General features: G+C 43.3%; 1 protein-coding gene across 1 annotated transcript; it reads left to right on the top strand.

Moving 5' to 3' along the window:
* Nucleotides 1-6911: 6911 nt before the first annotated feature.
* On the top strand, nucleotides 6912-8944 carry LOC106744235 (tctex1 domain-containing protein 2-like). The gene is made up of 4 exons (XM_014618815.1): nucleotides 6912-7019; nucleotides 7508-7591; nucleotides 8346-8542; nucleotides 8779-8944. Exons 1-4 carry the CDS (start codon nucleotides 6912-6914, stop codon nucleotides 8942-8944), a joined length of 555 nt encoding a protein of 184 aa, XP_014474301.1.
* The last annotated feature ends 10275 nt before the right edge of the window (nucleotides 8945-19219 follow it).

The raw sequence follows: 19219 nt of genomic DNA, 5'->3' as shown, positions 1-19219 counted from the left end.
TGTCACACAGGATATAACTTGTATGTAATATAATAAACCTTTTGAAGTTACGACCTGTGTCTGTGTCTCTGCGTTTGTGTATCGATTACAACTCACCACTCACCGGGATAAAGATACCTTTTTACTATTTTCTTTTTTCGCTTTTTCTTTTATTTTTTTTTTTTCTTTACGACCATCCGACCCGGAAACGTGCGAAAACCCGCTCGTGATATTTTTAAAATAAATACATCTCGATAATCTTACACACGGCGACGTAATGGTATTATCATATCGCGCGCATGAAAACGTTCTCCCACGCGACAGCGGCGCGAAAGCTGCTAAGCTGTTCAGATCGACAATGGAGATTAAGCGTGTACCCTCTTTTGTACTAAACTGTTTGAACACGTTCTTCCCGATGAAGTGAGGAGTGTATCAAATAGTCGCAATTACGAGTCACTGTTTGCGTCGTAATCGGTTATGACAGGAACCAAAGTGACAATGTAAACACGAGCCCTTTATTACATTCTTATCCGACAGATAAAAATGACGGATAAAAAAGATATTTGCGTTTTTTCTGAATGTTCCGGGTACAGTTATGACGTCGATTGTCTCGTATATTATCACTTCAGCTTCTGTTGTAATGAATTATTGATTTCTCCTGCACAATAAAAATTTTGTTTTAAATTTAACACATTTCGCAAACGAGCCACGCAAGTTTTTGTATCAATTTAACACAAGGTGAATATGTTGAAAAGTAACACAAATATATAATAATAGGTTATTATTAAAAATTAATACGAAATTAATATCCATATGTTAATCGACACTGAAATATAAAATGTGTTATTTTAATACTTACACATACATGTTGAATATTGATTCGATACGAAATATCGAGATAACATAAACTCAATATATTAAATTAATACACGGGTGTGTTAAAAATTTAACGTAACTTTTTGGCAAGGACCGATTTTAACATAAGTACAAAATGTTTTTGCGTAGCTGAAGTAATATTTTTTGCAACATGATAAATGGAATCAAAAATTAATTTAACAAGTGAGTAAGGGATTTTCAGGAGACTTGAACTTATAATAATTGAGATTCAAGGATTCAAATTTAAGCGTGCACGGAAAAAAATATTGCAGTAAAAATTACCGCAAAATTTTGCAAAATGCTGGACCATGCCGGAATTATGACCGAAATTATGATGCGTGTTGTGATCTTTAGTGATATGTACGCATGATATTTCATTAAAAATTACAATACACATCATAATTTCAGTTATAATTCCGGTATATTCCAGAATTACAAAATTTTTACTACAATATTTTTCCCGTGTGGAAGGACTGATTCTCTGTGCACGGTTGTCTGAGAATACTCAGCACGCGCGTCGTTAAACGCTGAACACATTTATCCTTCCACAAATAATATTACTATCGGCAATATTAAGATTGAAAATAGCGCTGTAACATCCGTGCTTGGTTCCTCATGGCCCAATATATTCCTCCCTTACCATTTTCGGAAAGCATGTCCTAGATAATAACGGATGCCTGGAAACGAGTTTCGCAAACGAGTACTTTCGGATTCAGCGATACTCGAGTACGGTAAATACCTGAGCGAAAAACCCTCGTCTCGATCTCCCTTAATGTACTCTCGACGAGGTTCAGCGGGGATCAATTGGCCCCCCTCCTCGCCGTGCTAAGAATTCTTCGTTGTTGCGGTCTAATAAAATTAGTGGGAGGCCACGGACACGATCTCGCGAATTAAATTCAGCCCGGCCGGCGAGAGAGCAGGGTGTATAACTTCGCCTGGGCCGCGCGGGGTACAATAAATCGCGCGGTGTACTTGGCGGTACTTCCGTACAATACGTATACCGACACGACCAATACAGCGCGGTATAACCGATACAGAGAGCCGCCGCGGAGCGTTAGCGTGCCGGCGTTAAGTGCAGTTAAGGATCGGAAGAAAATAATCCATGAGAGAGCACGCACGTGACGCGCCTTTCCGATGCGCGCCCGGCCTCAAAGGGTCAGAGAGAGGGTCGTAGAACGCGGTCTACCCGTTCTATAGCGGCGGACGGCCGTCCGGAATCGCCGTCGTTACCCTCTACCTGCCGGGTTCGATAATGGAACGGCGCTTCTGACGTCCGCCCGCTCGTCCCGGCGCGAGTCCTCCCGCGGGAGTTGCGGATCCTGTCCGGTCTCATTTTATGCAAATCGTCCAGGAGCATCTGTTAGACGATTCCGCTCCGCGGAGTCGCGTCCCGCCGATGCAAATTCATGGCGAAACCGGCATCTCTCTCCTCCTCTTCTTCTCCTCCGCTCGCGAATTCCGTCCTCGAGGAATCTCTCCGTGCCGGTTTTCTCCCTTCCGTCGCGATACCGTTTCCCGCTCCGGAAACCCGACGCGCAAAGTGTAAGGCAAAAAAGAGAGAGAGCGGGGCGTTGTTAACGGCCGTCCGAAAATGCTACGTGCTCCTGCGAAATTAGAGGTAAAAGAGGAAAGAGAACAGAGTTCTCTCTAACGGAGAACCTCGTCTCCATTACGAACGCGAACGTCGGGGTGCGTCGGGACGCGTTAAGAACCTAAGTGGATGGGAAGGATGCAGCTTAATTAACGTCGCGAGAACGTTCGCGAAATATTCAGACCCGCCGCGCGGTCCTGGATGTGTGAAAAATTTATCCACGCCCACAGCAGATTTGCGACGAGTGCGTATTTTTTAATTAACGACGCCGAAATCCCCTCCCACGAACAAGGTATATAAATATTTCCAGAGATATATATTTTTCCGAAAGTATTCAGCGATTAATCCGATCGGATGCGCAGCATTACCGCGGCTCGACGAAAAATGTCCCCGCGGGGCGCCATTCGTCAGATTTATTCGCGGATAATTTTACGGTAGGATTTGTGTTGTTATTGCATTATATCGTATAAAACACGACCCCGCATGGGAACGATATCCAGCCTAAGAGTCCCATCTCGACGAAAGTGACGCGCGACCGCGAAAGCTCGGTCGGTTGATCGAATTTTTGAACGCCGCCCGCGTTGTCGCTCGAGCGAATATCGCCGTAATGAACGAGTTTACGCCGTAATCGCGTAAAGCTTTTGAACGCAAAGCAATTTCCCCGAATATTCCGCGCGAAAATCCCGACGTGGGTGCGATGGCACCGAAAAGCCACGGAAAACTCATTCCCCTCAATCCCGCGCCGCTGCGATCCTGTCCATCACATCTCTCTTTCTCTCTCTCTCTCTCTCTCTCTCTCTCTCTGGTTTCGGACTGCCGATAATATTTACAATATTAATGCGCGATCTGCTTTATTATGCTGCGAAAGTGCACGGGACAGAATCTCCTCCTCTCTCTCTCTCTCTCTCTCTCTTTCTCTACCTTTTTTCCTCGTGGAAACTCCGAGCTATACAACGCGACACGGAGATTTTCGCGTACGGCACAACATTGTGGGACTCTCTCTCTCTCTCTCTCTGAGACGCGATCTAAGCAAGGATTTAATCAACAACAATACCGTTTGACATGGATCGCGCTTGATTCAGCCCATGATAAGGACGTGAATCGCGTAAACCATGCGGGTCGCCAAGTCGAATTATTCGAGGAATGCACTATACACGCAAATACGGCCTTTATCAAAGAGGGTTCTCCGAGGACGCGCGCCGAGGTTTTTTACAAGCGAAAGAATGAACATTCGTATCAGCGTGGGGTCCGCGCAATACGAAAGAATGTGGCGCGAGATACGTGGGTGGTAAGACACATCTGCAAAAAGCGAGGAGGAGGAAAATCCAGGGCGCTTTCCCGCCGCCCGTCCGATTCGCAATTTATCCGCATTTCTTCGCATGACAGTTCCCGAGCTGTTGTCACCGGGATAATGGATTATTTTAGAGACTTCGCCGAGGGCGCGTCGCGACGTGTCGCGACACAGATCTACGACGAGACAACCTGCTGCTGGTAAAAATGTCTAATTGTTTCCAATTAAACTGTGTCGCGCGCGTGGCGAAGACGAGTCGACTCCGATTCAACTTCAACTATGAGACAAAGCGCCGTATGTCCAGGCGAAAGAATTGTTACGAGCGAGAATGACGATCTTGTTAAACTTCTAATGGCAAAGTAGATCTTCTGACATCTAACGAAGATCGAAGATCGTCTTATCCTTATGGGATATATGGCAAAAATAAAAGAGTTTCTAAAAGTTTTTCTGTTCTTCTAAATATAAGAAGTAAATCTTTCGTATTCCCAATTTTTTTATAGTAGTAGACAATATACAGCTTTTATTTGTATAGCTCATCTGCTTTAAATATAATAAATAATACTTGATAAATTAAATTTTCCTTAGTTGCGGCATATATATCAGAGTTAAAGCTTTGTATCGAAGAAATGATTCCCGCATAAATAAATACAATAATAATAACTTATAATAATAATAGTAATTTTATTCAGTGAGATTGGATCAATAATAGATAAGAGAGACAAAGAAGCAACGCGCAAAGATAATCGCGCGCAAAAGACGAAGCGGCAGCATCGATGCTGCCGCAAGGCCTCTCTCTTCTCTTCTAGTCGGGCTTAGCAGGTAAAATAAACATATATCTCGTAATAATATGCGTACCGGACGTTTTCGGGATGGTTTAACGTCTGGAGGAGAGTAAACGACATGTCTGGTATAGCATCGCCCGCATACCTCTCTATCGGCGCAACGCTTTTTCGGGAGACAAGCCGAACGATGATCCCATTATATTCCTAAGTCAAATACGAGACGAAAGTTTCGGCCCGGACGTCTAAGAATTTTGCTGGGAAACTAAACTGGGCCGCCGGCGCATTAGATGGCTGTACGGTGCTTGGAGTTTTATCGAGTTAGCCGACGAGTTGCTGCGACACGTCCGCGAAAGTTAGCCGCGTAACTGCTGATCGTTCGGGAAATTCTGTCGATTGTTTATCCAATCGACTTCGCTTTTATCGGACACACGATGAAAAAAATTCGAATAAATATTTTAACTTTTTGTTTTCTAACTTTTGTTTTCTCTCTTTCCCTCTCTCTCTCCCTTTTTTTTTTGCAGAATGTTGAGCGCGAGGACGACGGCTTACTCGCCTTTATCACGCGTGCCTCGTATATATGCGCACAAATAACGGGATTATCTATGGGAGGGGAGAAAAAAGAACGGGGGAAAATTACAGTTAACTGTAATCATTACGGCGGTAAAATAAAGCACCGTGAAATAATAATGACGACGTTACGGTGTAATGTACGGCGCGGCCGTTACCGCTGTAATAGTTTTGGTTTATGACATACGATCCTAATAACGTCATTATAATGATAATCACAGTCGCGATAATTTAAATAGTTTTATTGTACGCTGATATCGTCGGCAATATACGATATTCCGAGAGAGAGAGAGAAAGAGCGCACAAACCTGTCTTTATATTCTGAACAGCCGTCAAGCCGTCAAGACGAAAATCGCCGCTTACTGTTTCGATTATCACGAAATTCCGAAGGAAACACGCTTCGAATGCTATTTACTTTTCGAGTGCTATTTACTTTTACGGAGCTATTTACTTTTTCCAATATATTGGATTTGTTGATATATCCGTTACCGAAGTGCGCTCGCACGCGTGCTCGCTGATATCGCCGATTGTAATTCCACGATAGTTATTACAGCGATCGTGCTGAATAAATCTCTAAGCTAGCTGTTTTCGGCACGGTCCAGTCGAATGGTACGGGCAAATTTCCTTTAGTTTGTCAAAGGAAGTACTTAACGTTCTACCGTTCAAAGCTCACCCTGAGCCCGAGGGCGTAACTTCCCTTATATCGATCGCGGTGTTTGCAACAGCAACACGGGATGAACGTGGTTCGTTTGCGGTGCAAGATCATCTGCAATTGACAAACCGTGTCAATTCCCAGGACGCCCAACTTGCCCGATATCGATTTCAATCCGATACTTGACGGTTACGTGGTGCCTGACTTCGAGATGCCCGACAAGTGAGACTTACGAGGGATACATGCACAAGGGAGTCTGCACTTACTCTTATCGTTACGCGTAGAGCGATATAACGTTTTCTTTCCGTCCTTTTTGCACGAGGATATCACATATCACCTGTTATTTCTTACATATAATAATCATCATCATTCTCATAATCTTTATTACCTTATCACATCATACAGAGAATGTTGTTGGAGTCAATAGAATTTCCAACAGCACGCGTAATTGGAGTAAATTTTTTTGATCCAATAGCGATATCATTGAAATGAATACTTCAATTATTGAAATAATACATAACAGAGTAGTTTTAATGATATTTGAATCAAGAAGATTCGCTCAAATTACACTAATGTTGGAAATTTTAATAATAATAATCAAAATAATAATTATCATCAAGTCATCATTAACATTATATTTTACACTATATTATTATTATTCGTATTCTTATCATTATTATTACCACGCACTTTTACAAATTGAAGCTGTCACTCATCGGAGACAATCTGGCGATCGTTCATCGGCGATTCCACGGTCGGATTTAATATTCCTCTCTCGCGCGCCCGGTGTGACGTTGAATAGTAGAAAATTAAACACTCGGAAAACTAGAAAAAAAAACGGCGAGAGGCAAAGTATAATCCCGCGCGGAAGAAAGCGCTCAAAGAAATTTTCATCGCGATTCCATTCGGACACCGGGAATACGTCCGGACGTTTCTACGGGGAAAACGGTTTATCGCGGCGCGCGTAATTATTTGCCCAAATTGCTCGCGAACTTCGGACGGAGATTGCAATAATTTCCTCCTTTCAGCGACGTCTGAAATTCTTTTGATGAGCGTCCTTTGTTCCGCGCTGCCGTTCGCGGCGGCTTCTACACTCGCGCTCGCTCATTCTCTCCCTCGTCCGCGCAAGAGAGTAATTTGTTCACGTCACTTGTCACTTGGAGGCTACTTAAAATGAATAAACCCCAGATTAAACAGGATAATCCGGAGCCGATGCCAAAGAACAGACATTCGATCACTCCGCCGACAAGATTGAGCAAATTGCAGGTGGACAATGCCGAGGTAAACGCCCGAAATACACAAAATGGCAAACGTCCAGAAAAATCGCGACGTTAGGTTAATTATGCCAGAGGAGAATGCATCCGCACGTCTGGTGTGTAAATGTGCACTGAAAGAGATAATTAATCTCTCTTCCTTTTTTTCTTGCTCTCCCTCTCTCTTAATTAATAATCAAAAGTCTGCCTTGAAAATAATATTCATCGTCGTACATCCATCTTATTTTTCGCTCACGTCCTCCACCTCCCATTTTCTTCTCTTTAACGCGATCTTCGTTATTTTGTTTCAATATTCCACGACGTATGGCCAATATAGTATATATTCAAATCAATCGAAAGCTCTAAAAAATTTACGCGAGCGAAGTTTGCTCTTACCTCGCACTCTCTCCCGTTTTTTCCCTTTTCCCTTCTCGCCAGCCGTCATATCGAGCGTCACGAGGTATCCCCGAGGGGAATCGAAAATGAGACGTGTTTCTTATTTCCGGACAAACCCAGAGGAGAAAAACGCTGTCGAAGTTCTCAATGATTGGTATCAATGGCAGCCCCATGTTCTTTCACAGGCGCGGGGATCGACTTAAGGTACGTTCGCCGTCACCGGCACCGGCGGAATAAATTGGATGGACGCAAATAAATTGAGCGAGCGCGGAAAATGAACAAGTTTTAATACCGGCGAATCTCGATGCGCCTGGAGAATTGTTTCGCTCACTCTTGAAATGGGATTTCCGGGAAAAATTAGAGAGCGGATAAAAAATTCCGCGTCATAATTTCCGACGAGAGGTGTCCCCATCCGACGCGACACCCCGGTTAACACGACAGAGACAGGGCGGTAAGAAATTTCACAGAGTAGAGAACTTCGCGTCCGAAAGTTTCGCCTGGCCTTATAACCATTTGCATTTTTCGGTGGATGTGGTACATCGTTCTGCACTCTATCGCGATTTTCCAACGGTTTGCATCTTTCTCGTAACGATGACGCGTATTCTCGCAACTGTCTTTAACTTCTTGCGGTCTTGTGTACCGAGTGTATATTGTATTAGTCAATTCTGCAAACCAACATTTTACTCATTAATAATACATACCCAATATAAATGCATACTATGAATATATTACTGTGAATATATTGTTGCATTAATCATAAACTATTAAGATAAACGCAAACCATATTATTGTCGCGAAGTAAATGAATATTTCTACGAATTAGTCGAGAAGAAATATGCGAAAACAATTCGGGGCGCAAAGCGTTAACATCTCCGATCACGTTTATCAGACGTTCTATCGATCTTTGCTCGATCGACGACGGTATCGCAATAACGCCGCTTTTTCATCGTCCGAGTAGATGCCGAAATACCAGAATACCTTCCGCCTGCTGCCGTTTAAACCCTTTCACGCGTTGGCAGTCGACAAAATCGTTCGTGACGTGATGGAGACTAAATTATTGGCGATTACGTCATACGAGCCGGATCACGCGTCAAAATTATGTTTGGAAATTGCCGCCGATGTGCTGAAAGCCGTCGAGAAGAAGGATTACGACAGGTACTGAAAAATCAAGGAAATCTATTTCGGATCAAGTTCCGCGTGCCGTCGTCGCGCTCTCCTCGCGTCTCTCACGATATACCTCTCTCGGGTAGGATAAAAAAGATATCGCGAATATTCTCCGTGTCCTCGAGAACGGATATCGGATGACTATCGCTTCTGCTTCGAGGAACAGGGTGTCGTCTTCAACCTCGTTTCTACACTCGGGATGATTTGTGATTCTTTTTTTCCTGCAGACGCAAGCTGGTGGTGCAGGTGAACATCATTCAGCGCTACCGTCAAGGTATCTGTGCGGCTTTTCAGTGTCTCTGGGACGTGGAGCACGATAATTACTCGTATCACGTATCGGAGAACGATCACGTGCACGCGTGGTGCTGCGTGTTCGGTATATATTACGACTAAACGCGACGATTTCGTACTAATATCGTGCCGCGGCGCGGTGCATTATGCCCGGGAACTCATTAGTTTGTACATCGAATTATACATTATAACGCTTATATACATATTTACCACATCATCGTGGAACCAGACGTACGGTATTAATAGTAGCAATGATACCGGCCTCCAACACAACGGCATATATCACGGATGATAATGCCGGTATGCGCGCAAATTTGTCGGTATAAATCGCGGATTTATATATATATATATATATATATATATATATATATATATATATGTTCGAGGATATATACATATATGTATATGAAAATACAAAGCGCGAGTGTACCGCGTATACGTGTAATGAGGAACGAATTATCTAATAGAAATATTAAACGAGACATCAGGCGGAATAACGCGACCGCGTTCGCTCGGTGCGAGTAATAAAAAGAAAATTCCGATGGGAGCTATTTCGACCATGTGCCGTGTAGTCGGTAGTGAAACAATGGTTGCGACACTTTTACCTCGATGAACTTCATAATACGTCGCGTATCCAATAAGAGAGAGAGGCGGAAGGAGAAAGAGAATTTTTTAAAATAATTCTCTCGGGAGATAGATTTTCCTATCGGATACCGAATGCGTTTTGAAGTTTAGCGAGGCGGAAGGATGCGGCAACATTTCTCCTTGACTGCTTATATACGTGTTTAATTATTTCAATGTGAAACGCAGTGACATTTCTCGTTCTCGGCAAAATCGTTCAAAAGCTGCTGCGTTACACGGTAAAGACATTTTGTACTTATGTTAAAATCAGTCCTCGTTAAAATTTTTGTGTCAAATTTTTAACACACCCGTATGTTAATTTAATACATTGTGCTTATGTTACCTCAATATTTTGTGTTGTGTTTATTCGATATTCGAAATGTGTAAGTATTAAATTTACACATTTTATACTTCAGTGTCGATTAACATATTACGCTATCGGCCATTAATTTTAATAAATGCTAACATTATTTGGGTTTTGATAATTTAGACAAAATGAAAACGTACGTAATTGTAATTACTGATTTATTGCGAGGACTTTATACAATATCAATTAAATTTCACATATAATTGAAATTAAGGCGATATTTTTATTCGGATTTTATTTTTGCCTACGTATTCACTTTTAACTTTAATTACAGCCTCACGTGCAGTCAATTTATCCGAAATTTCTGGTCCAATTTGCTTCCATTTTACTTGTTAAACTTCCCAAAAATGATTTATATTTGTATTTCAAAGTGGATACACTCCAAAGTCATTAGGAATTTGATGGTCAGTGTTCTATTTAAATAAAAAAGACGTTTCAACAATTATTGGGAAGTATCGTTAACTTTGTTTTTATAAAAATATATACATTTGCCACTTCTTTTATAACATTAACAAGATATTTAGTCATTCATTCAAATTAATGATCGGTAATGCAATTTTGTGTCAATGCTTTTTTACATAATACTTACTTTGCAACATATTCATCTTGTGTTAAATTAACATGAAAATTTGAGTAGACCATTTCGAACGCGTGAAATATGTTATATTTAATAAGAAATTTTTCACTGTGTAGCCGGATTTGAAATATTATGCTTCGAGAAAGGCAGAGAGGGGAAAAGAGAGAGGGTGAGAAAGAGAGAAAGACGAAGAGAGAAAACCTCTTATTCCTCTTGAAGTATGAAAGAACGTGCCGCGGTTGTGCCCGATGAGTCAAGCGAGATAGGCCGCTTAAGTTCTTAATATAACACCCCGTTGATAAGGATAGTAACAATTATCACTAACGCGACACTCCGGAGCGTACGTAGCTAATCGTTTAGTAGAATACACTCGTGGGGAGAGGGGGGAAGGTGGATGATGAGGGGAGATGCTAATGCGAGAGCAATTACTTTACCGCGTACGCACAGTTGCAGCCGTACAAAGCCGTTGTTTTTAGTCGGCTGACAAAACGAGGAGCTTCTTGCACGATTCCCCTGATAATTACGTTTCTTCAAGTACGAGCGATGACCTGGGGATCGTGTTAGACCGGAGTGTTTAAAAAGTCCGGTAATTGTTTTTTCCCCCGGCGAAATGAACAAAGGACGACTTAAAAAGGTTTCCCGCTATAACTCACTTCTTGCACGGGGGCTATTTCAGGCGTACAAGATGTTTCAGATCTCGACCGAATCTCTATCTTTTACTTATGGATTCACGTAATTCTTCGATCAGCGCGCGGTGTCGGTCTTTTGACGTAGTTCTCGGACAGAGTTTGCTTCTTCTTAAGCTCGATCTTGTTCTCCTTTCTTCGCGATTCGTTCGGAAGTCCCGTCTTAAACACGCGTTTGTAACTTACTCTCAAATTAAAGCTCCATTGTGTGCGAAGTATGGCGCTTTAATGAAAATTTAACTCGAGGATCATCATAGCACACGTATCGAAAGTCGATCGATCCCGAATTTTCAACAGATTGTAACTTTAAGTTTACAAGTCGAAGATTATCCGATCGATCGACATTTTCCCCGAGGAAAATACACAGCGAGCTGTGAGCCGCTTGGAGGATCCTGAGCGCGGCAAAAGACGGGAAATTCGGGACATCCGGTATACCTGGACGTATCCGGCGACGTTGTTTCAACTGATAGAATGACCGGGAAAAGTTCTGATCGATTATGCAGTAACCATTCGCTATTAATATTTATTGCTTTCGCGACTTCGTGCCTTTTATCCATCGTACCACCTCCTCCGTCCCGTGATGATTTATCGAGAAACTTTCGGTCGGCTTCGTCTACTCCTCGCCGGAATAATAGACGGCAGTTTAAAGTTTCGGAGACACCGCGAACATTTTTATGAACATTGGCAAGCTCGTCGGGACGTGTCTTCGATCGTCGGGCGGGCCGACGACGCTCGCGACGATTACATCGCGAGATCGTGATCGCACTGCGGCAGTTCCGGACGGAGGCGATTCCGGGCATTTTCGCGAGCGAGCGAGCGCGGCAGATAAGACGAAGAAGAAGAGGGGTTCATCAAGAGATGAAAGATGCAGCCACACTTTTTGCATACCGAATCCCCCGCGACGGGGGAAGCGGCGATTTTTCTGCATAATTCCCGCGTTATGAATTTAAAATATATCACCGGCCAGTTCAATCGCACCCTGGAAAGTGGGTTAATGTGTAAAGTGAGCTAATTGAAATTATAATACTCGAGCTCTCGTTGATCCTCGATTGGATGCGCTCGCGTCCAATCGATCGTGCGTGTTACGTGCCGCTCGTGACGTTGTCAGACGCAGACGGCCGGCGGCTCGATCGGTCGAACACTTTCAGCATCATTACGCAAAAGGTCTAGGAGAAAAATGGATCGATGGTGCTGACACACTGATAAGCAAAAGACGAAACCCGCCGATTCCAGGGAGTTATCGCGAATTCACTTTTTTCCGCATAATTTTATATATATATTATTGCGAAATTTCTGTATTATGCGAAATTCAAAATCGACCACCGTGCAGATAAACAGTCAGATCAGATAAGTGTTTTAATGAATATTGTTTATTATTATTATTATTGTTAACGTTAGTAATGCTGCCGTTATTATTATTGAATATAGCAACACGGTGTCACTGCACAGAGAAAATATCACCGAGGCGTAAAATATACAGTTTCCGAAAGTGTCAATATTCAGCAGGTAAAAAAATATTTATGATGCAAAGCTTTTACGCTCTCGCAGTGTTGTTAACGATGTTATCGCCAACTCATCATTTAGCGACGCCGCGTTTACCATTGATGCGCGAGAAAGTGGACGAGGAAGAGAGGGGGAGATAGAGGCGAAGGGAGAGGAGGAGAGGAGGAGTTGAATAATAAAATTATCCGATCGGATTCGGATCGCTTCGTGAACCTTCCGACCGACGTTTGCGGAACGTTTTTCCTGTATCTAGCAATACCCGATTGGAAATTATTGGGAAAATGCGCAACAACTCTCTCTCTCTCTCTCTCTTTATTCTATTCTCTCTTCCTTTTAAATTAATGGCGCAATTTCAGTGCCCCATCACGTGACAATGCTTTCTACGAGTAGTAGCGCGTCGTGCAGGACAAATCGAAGACCGAAACGGGGACAAACACGATTACGAGACAGTCGTAAAACAAATCGCGAATGAAATCTCGCGGCGACCTGTGCATATTCGCGACTGTGTGTTGCCCTCGCACGCCGTTACGCCCTTTGGCCAACTAGCTTTATCCGCCTTCATGCTAACATACTTTTAAGGACGCTTTAAGTGTGCCCCTACGCCACCAGCCTGCAGAATCCGCTAATCCGGTGATTTGTTCCCGTAAAAAGGAAAGAAACGGAAGGTCGCGGAAAATTTTATCAGGAACAAGACGGTCCTCCTTGTTAAAACGAACGTGAGAAATTTTTCAGCAATTTTTCTCCTCTTAGTACCCTGAAAGCCTTTCGTGTATCTCTCGTGGATACTTCTTAACCTTCTGTTGGCATATTTATTTTTTGCCGCTTAGTTTATCAGCTTAGTTTACTGGGTAAGGTCCAGTAACTTTTCTCGTATATTTTTACTTAAGTATCTATAAATGTGCTTATCCAGATATTATACATTTGAATGCACAAAAAAGATAAATATTGGAAAATTCGCGATCATTATTTTTGAAATAAATAATTGATGTGGTATTAGAGAAGATAGTGTTTCTTGATTTTACACGGAAAGAAGTAAAACATTTTGAATGCTTTAAAAAAAGAATTCTATATTTATACATGCGATAATTCAAAATCCGACAACTGTGGGATCTTAATTTTTCGCTCGAGTCAATTTAATCCATGAGCGCCAAACTGGGGTAATGAAACTCTCGACGGCTCTCTCGTGCGTAGCCGTAAATTGCGAAATTAACCAATTTTAAAGGGTCAATGCGAAAGACGAACCCGGATGCCCTTAAGCCGCGGCACACGCGCGTCGGTGACAAATACTTTTCCCCCGAAGCGAACTGCGCGGAATGGATGGAACATGTTTTTTCGCGGACTATACGCGGCTGTGATGCGTATAGCGTTGGTGTAACTCGCGTTGTTTAAAGAGATTATGTGTGTTCCTGCTGGGATTTCCAATTTTGCAAAATTACACTTTATAGAATGACCATGTATACTGCAGTGTGTACGCGATAGAGCGGGGGAGGGTACTTTGTTCATTTTAACAAGCCGCGCCGAGATCTCGCCTTCGAAGTTATAATTAAATTTTCCTCGTTAAAAGCGATCCGCGGAGAGCGAAGGAGAGAGCGCGTGGATCGAATATTGTTTTCGACGATTTGTTCATTTCATTCAACTTTTAACGAACCGTATTGCCAAGTGCCGCCTAACGTGTCAGAGTGTGCAGGGGCGATATTTGAAGTCGCGGATACACGCGATACATGGATCTAAGCCACATATCGGAGTGTGTACGCGATCGATGAAATATCCTTTTCGGAAAATGTACTTTCCGGCTGCTCCCCGCAACTATTGTTCGAGCGGAACAGTTGCTCGACCGCGTGTAGGCAAATTGATGCAGGTTATTCGCTTAAGTAATTCGATTTCCCGAAATCCTCTTGGAATTTTCCGAAAGCCGTATTTTCCGTAATCTGCATATGCGTAATTTTCACAGGACGCTAGATTAATCTTTATCGTACATAAATCCCTCCCGTGTGTTCCCTAAAATATCGAGATTTACCATTAATTGCGAAAGGTAGATTAATTGTGAAACGATAAATATTATTAAATTTTCACCGTACCGACTCTATTAGCTGTGTTACTTTTTAATCAAGCAACGTCAACATTTAACAACGCCCTTTTCGGTGACCGGAAAGTTACAAAGGGAGTTGCGAGTTAGACTGTGGATGTGTGTACGTGTGTGTCTCTCCCTCTCTCTCTCTCTCTCTCTCTCATGATATAATTTATTTAATATAATTGTTTCGTGGAGCACGCGCATGCGCGAAAATTTCTGGAATTTGTAATAGTTAATCCAGGCGCTCCCACAGAAGGGACGCATTTTATGTAAAGGCTCGTACAGAGAGTACACTGGTCACAGGAAATTCCGCAAAGCCATAAACCATGCATGAGTGCGCGCTATTCCCGACTTTACCGATTTGGGAATTTCTAGGATCACAGATGACCACCCTCGAGCGGAATTCACCCTCTATGTTATTTCCGATCCCTTCTTTGTCTTCCTTTTCCGTTCTTATCGCGTTTGATCCCTCTTCCCTGTTTTTAATCACCATAATTAGGTCAATTCTTTTCTCAGTAATTAAGAAGAAAAATGTTCCAGAAGGAAAGGAGATATTTAATATTATTATTAATATTACGACGGTGTATTTATTATGGTCTGGAATAATTATTTGCATTAAAGAAATTACGGGGAATAATCGCAGAAATATATATATATTATATTTCATATATAATGACCACAAATATATGAAAATAATATGAAAAATTTAGAAGTAATAGAGAGCGTAAAATCATGTAATGTTATTATAAAATCTTCGTTACCATTTTGTACCGTTAATACTCGTTAAACTTCCTCGTTACACGTCCTCCCGTCACTAATTGTAAGTTGCGCATTTACCAAGTAAGGTCAGCGGTATTAAAATGTAAATCTTACTCGACGGATGAGAGTGCGCATACGACGAAAATATTTCATTCCACGTGTAGCGGAAAATTCAATTATTTCGCAATATATTTTAGACGCGCGCGGTTAAGCAGCGTGCTTGCCTTATCGCTTATTTATTCTATCGGCGCATAACTTTCGATGGGAAGCTACCAGGCCCATAGGCGATATATCTCGATATGGCTGATGCACACGTTGAAAATACGATCGCGGGGTAGACTGAATAAACTGTTGAAAATTTAACGTCCGAATATACGGATATGCGTCTCCTATCAACGAAAGCGCTCTTCATTCTGTATACCGTGGCTCATCACTTTCGTACGTTTTATAATGCATCGAAAACGGGGAAATAATTATGTGAAGGATATTCAAGCAGATACATTCACGTCAACAAGATATATTTCTTTGTTTCCTCACATTCTCTCCAGATTTTTCGATCGACATTTTCGCAAATTCGATCGCTGGTAATTCAATGCGATCCTCATTATTCCTCGATTCGCGATATTTAAAGAATATATCACGAGAGCCGCGGATTTAACAAATCGTACTTCGCGATCAGTCTGAAGTGAAATGTGAAGAGACATAAATGAACATCTCGTTTCCTCAGCCGTAGAAAATTTATAATTCACTAGACCGACACGTACGCGAATACGAAATTCAACAGGTTTAACTTGCGGGGTAAAAGTGGAAGTTTGTCTCGCGCAAACATGTAGAATGAGAGAGCGGGGAAAAATTTAATATAGCGAGTATAATACAGAGATCCCATGTATATGTGGATATATCGTATTTAGCGTGGCCGGTAAAAAGTTCCAACAGATTGGCTGCGGTATAAAAAGATGTGGTGGAAGTGTGCAACATGTATTGTAAATCCATAAAATTAGCCTGCATGTGAAAATTATTGAATATTGTTTGCACCTGCATATCGGCAAAAGTTGCGATAAAAAATCATAATTGCTGCATCGTTAATAACACGAAAACTGTAAAAGAAGTAACATGCGCATAAAATTGATCCGGTGGAAAAATTAAGAGGGGGAAAGAGAGAGAAAAAGGAGAAGGGAAAGAGATAGTGTGTGTAAAAAACAATGTGCACAAAAATTGTACGCATGTAAAAAAAAAAAAGAGGAAACAATGTGAAACAATCGTGGTACATGGCTCAATCGAAAAAGTTTAACCAAAATCCGGAGAAGATTGACCGGAATTAATTATAATAAAGAATCAAAGTAGAGAGAGAGAGAGAGAGACAGAGATAGAGGGTGAGAGAAGGGCGGGAGGGGGAGGAAGGACAGAGCACTTCAAACAATCGAGTATTTCATTATGAGCGGCAATCATCGCGATTGCGTTCGGAATTTTAAAAGAAACAAAAAAATTTCCCTGTCCAGCGATTTTCCTTCTATTTTTCTCTCTACCTCTCTTCTTTTTTTTGTTCGCTCTACACCGGTTTCAATTTTCCAAATGAAGCGGGTGTACGTCTTTTTAATCTGCGTCATCGCGAAACGACGATACATCATGCAGATCGAATTGGATCGGCCGCTGTGTAATTAATCTTGTATCTTCCAGCATCTCTCAGGGCGAGAGAGAGAGAGAGAGAGAGAGAGGGGAGAGGGGATTCGCGATCTCCTACTCCTTCTTCGCTCGCCGTAGTCGGGAGGCTCGCGTTTTATCGGTTTCGCGTTTCCTCAGCCCGATGGCTGTTTATGCCCGCGCGCGGCTTGATTTACAACGCGAGAGGAGGAGGAGGAGGAGGTGGAGGAAAAGGAGGAAGGAAGGAAGGAAAGAAACCGCCGGGGCGCCGCGTAGGTATACGCTACTTACGCAGTTCATAAACTCCGTTTCTGTGGGGTTTACCGGAGTTCACTTTGCTCGAAGGGGGTTGTGAGGAGGGAAACCGCACAGTGAAGAAAGAGAGAAGGAGGAGGCGAGGCGTTATCGTCGCATCACGTGCGCGCGCGCGTATGCTGACACATTACTTCGCGCAACGTAATGGACAACCGAGATCTCGCACGGTGCCCCATATAGGGGGAGGGGGGGGAAGGGCAAACTATTGTCGCGAACGTTAAGTCACGTCTCGGCACGCGCACGACCTGCCGCGACGTCTCGTTCTCGAAAATCCACCTACGTAAGCACGTGCCGCCAAGAATCGGGAATCGGACTCCCGCGGGGCGTTTGCACGTTGACGCGTCCCGCGTACGGAATGACGTTTGACGGATATGCGCGCGTTTTGCGTACCGGCGCCAAACGACGCCACTTTGTCCCCGCAGGAGCGCGAGCTGCCATCGCGACGGAACACGCTCCGGAGATCGCTTGACGTCCGAGGAATCGCGTTGCCGCGATCGCCGGAAGAGTAATGCTCGACGGGCGAGGATACCGAGCGACGATCATCCGCGGAGGCCGAGGAAATTGGACTTGCGAGTCGCGGTTGACGAACATGACGAAGGGATGTGACGAAATGTCCCGCGGAATTTTCGACCGTTAAATCTGAATGTTGAACTAACGCGTGACAGGCAAGAGCCGAGTGTGTAATTTTTAGTCTCACGGGAGAGCAAAGTCGAGTGCTTTGCGCAGTTTTTTCTGTTTTTTTTTCTTTCCGCCGAACACTCCCCCTTGCCGATAAAGGTGCACACGTAGACAGAATAGAATAATGAATAGAAATAGAAAATGCTACATCAATATTTAAATAAGTATATGCGCATACATCATGGATATTGTTATAAATAAAACGGTCAGTAATTCCGAAATGTTGGTGTAATGCCTTCATATCAATTCTTAACATCACAATAGTTTTTCATTAAAGTCAAGAAGCATCTTGCGTCCCCTCGACGGAAACATCGCGGAGTTCATCGTCCGCTTCTTTTCCCAGGAATATCCCGTCCTTTCATTAAGACCCTCGTCGGCCGGACTCTACCCTCGTATTTCACAGTTTTACATCGCGCGCGATCCGTCACGGGCTCGCGGGATCGTTCGCTCGTAAATTCGCATTTAATACGACAATTTTCGGTTTCGCTGACGTTTCCTATTTATCGCGTAATAACAACGGCCGTAATCCCCCGTGAACGTCTGTTTCACGTTTTTGGGCTGCCTCGACGTTTCGCATTACGGAGGTTCCAAGCGCGACGGCCGTAAATTCGCGGTGAATTCATAAATGAGTGTTCTCGCGTGACGCTGTCGGGCTTTTTGCGCGAGCGTACGAGGGAGCACGCGCGCGACAAATTGTTTTCACAGCCGCGGGGCAAAAATTATCGGGTGCGCGGGAACGAGCGTTAGACGACGGAATATGACAAAGAACGGATTCTCGCGAGGAATAACGCGGGAGAGAGAGTTTCAGAAAACGACGGTATCGCTCGGCTGCCGGTGTCGCGCGTTTCCATCTATTTGTCGCTGTCAGGTTTCGCGCCTCGATTTCCGTGTTTCCTTTTCCGCTTCGCGTAGGTAGGCACGTATGCGCGACGATGACGCTGCAATTTCGGTGTATAGATACGGCATTACGCGGCGCGCCGTCAGGCAACTGATTCGACGCGAGTGCAAATAACGCGCCGCACAGACGAAAGTAAATAAACAGAGAAAATCAAATCTGCATGGAAGACAAATACGATGCGGAGCGGCGTGGGCGCGCATTCGTCGCCGCGCTTGTTACGAGTGCCGCGCGGATATTATCCGTCCCTTTGTCGGCGAAATT

Source organism: Dinoponera quadriceps, unplaced genomic scaffold (genome assembly GCF_001313825.1).
Source record: "Dinoponera quadriceps isolate SergipeBrazil2010 unplaced genomic scaffold, ASM131382v1 scaffold707, whole genome shotgun sequence".
Classification (NCBI taxonomy): Eukaryota; Metazoa; Arthropoda; class Insecta; order Hymenoptera; family Formicidae; genus Dinoponera; species Dinoponera quadriceps.
Note: the sequence above shows the minus strand (reverse complement) of the source record. Positions and strands in the feature narration are given on the sequence as shown.

Excerpts from the sequence above, each read along its gene's own strand:
- LOC106744235 (XM_014618815.1), top strand. The coding sequence starts at position 6,912 with ATGAATAAACCCCAGATTAAACAGGATAATCCGGAGCCGATGCCAAAG. Across the intron at positions 7,020-7,507 it reads TGCAGGTGGACAATGCCGAG|AGGAGAAAAACGCTGTCGAA; the intron begins GTAAACGCCCGA and ends GGACAAACCCAG. Across the intron at positions 8,543-8,778 it reads GAGAAGAAGGATTACGACAG|ACGCAAGCTGGTGGTGCAGG; the intron begins GTACTGAAAAAT and ends TTTTTCCTGCAG.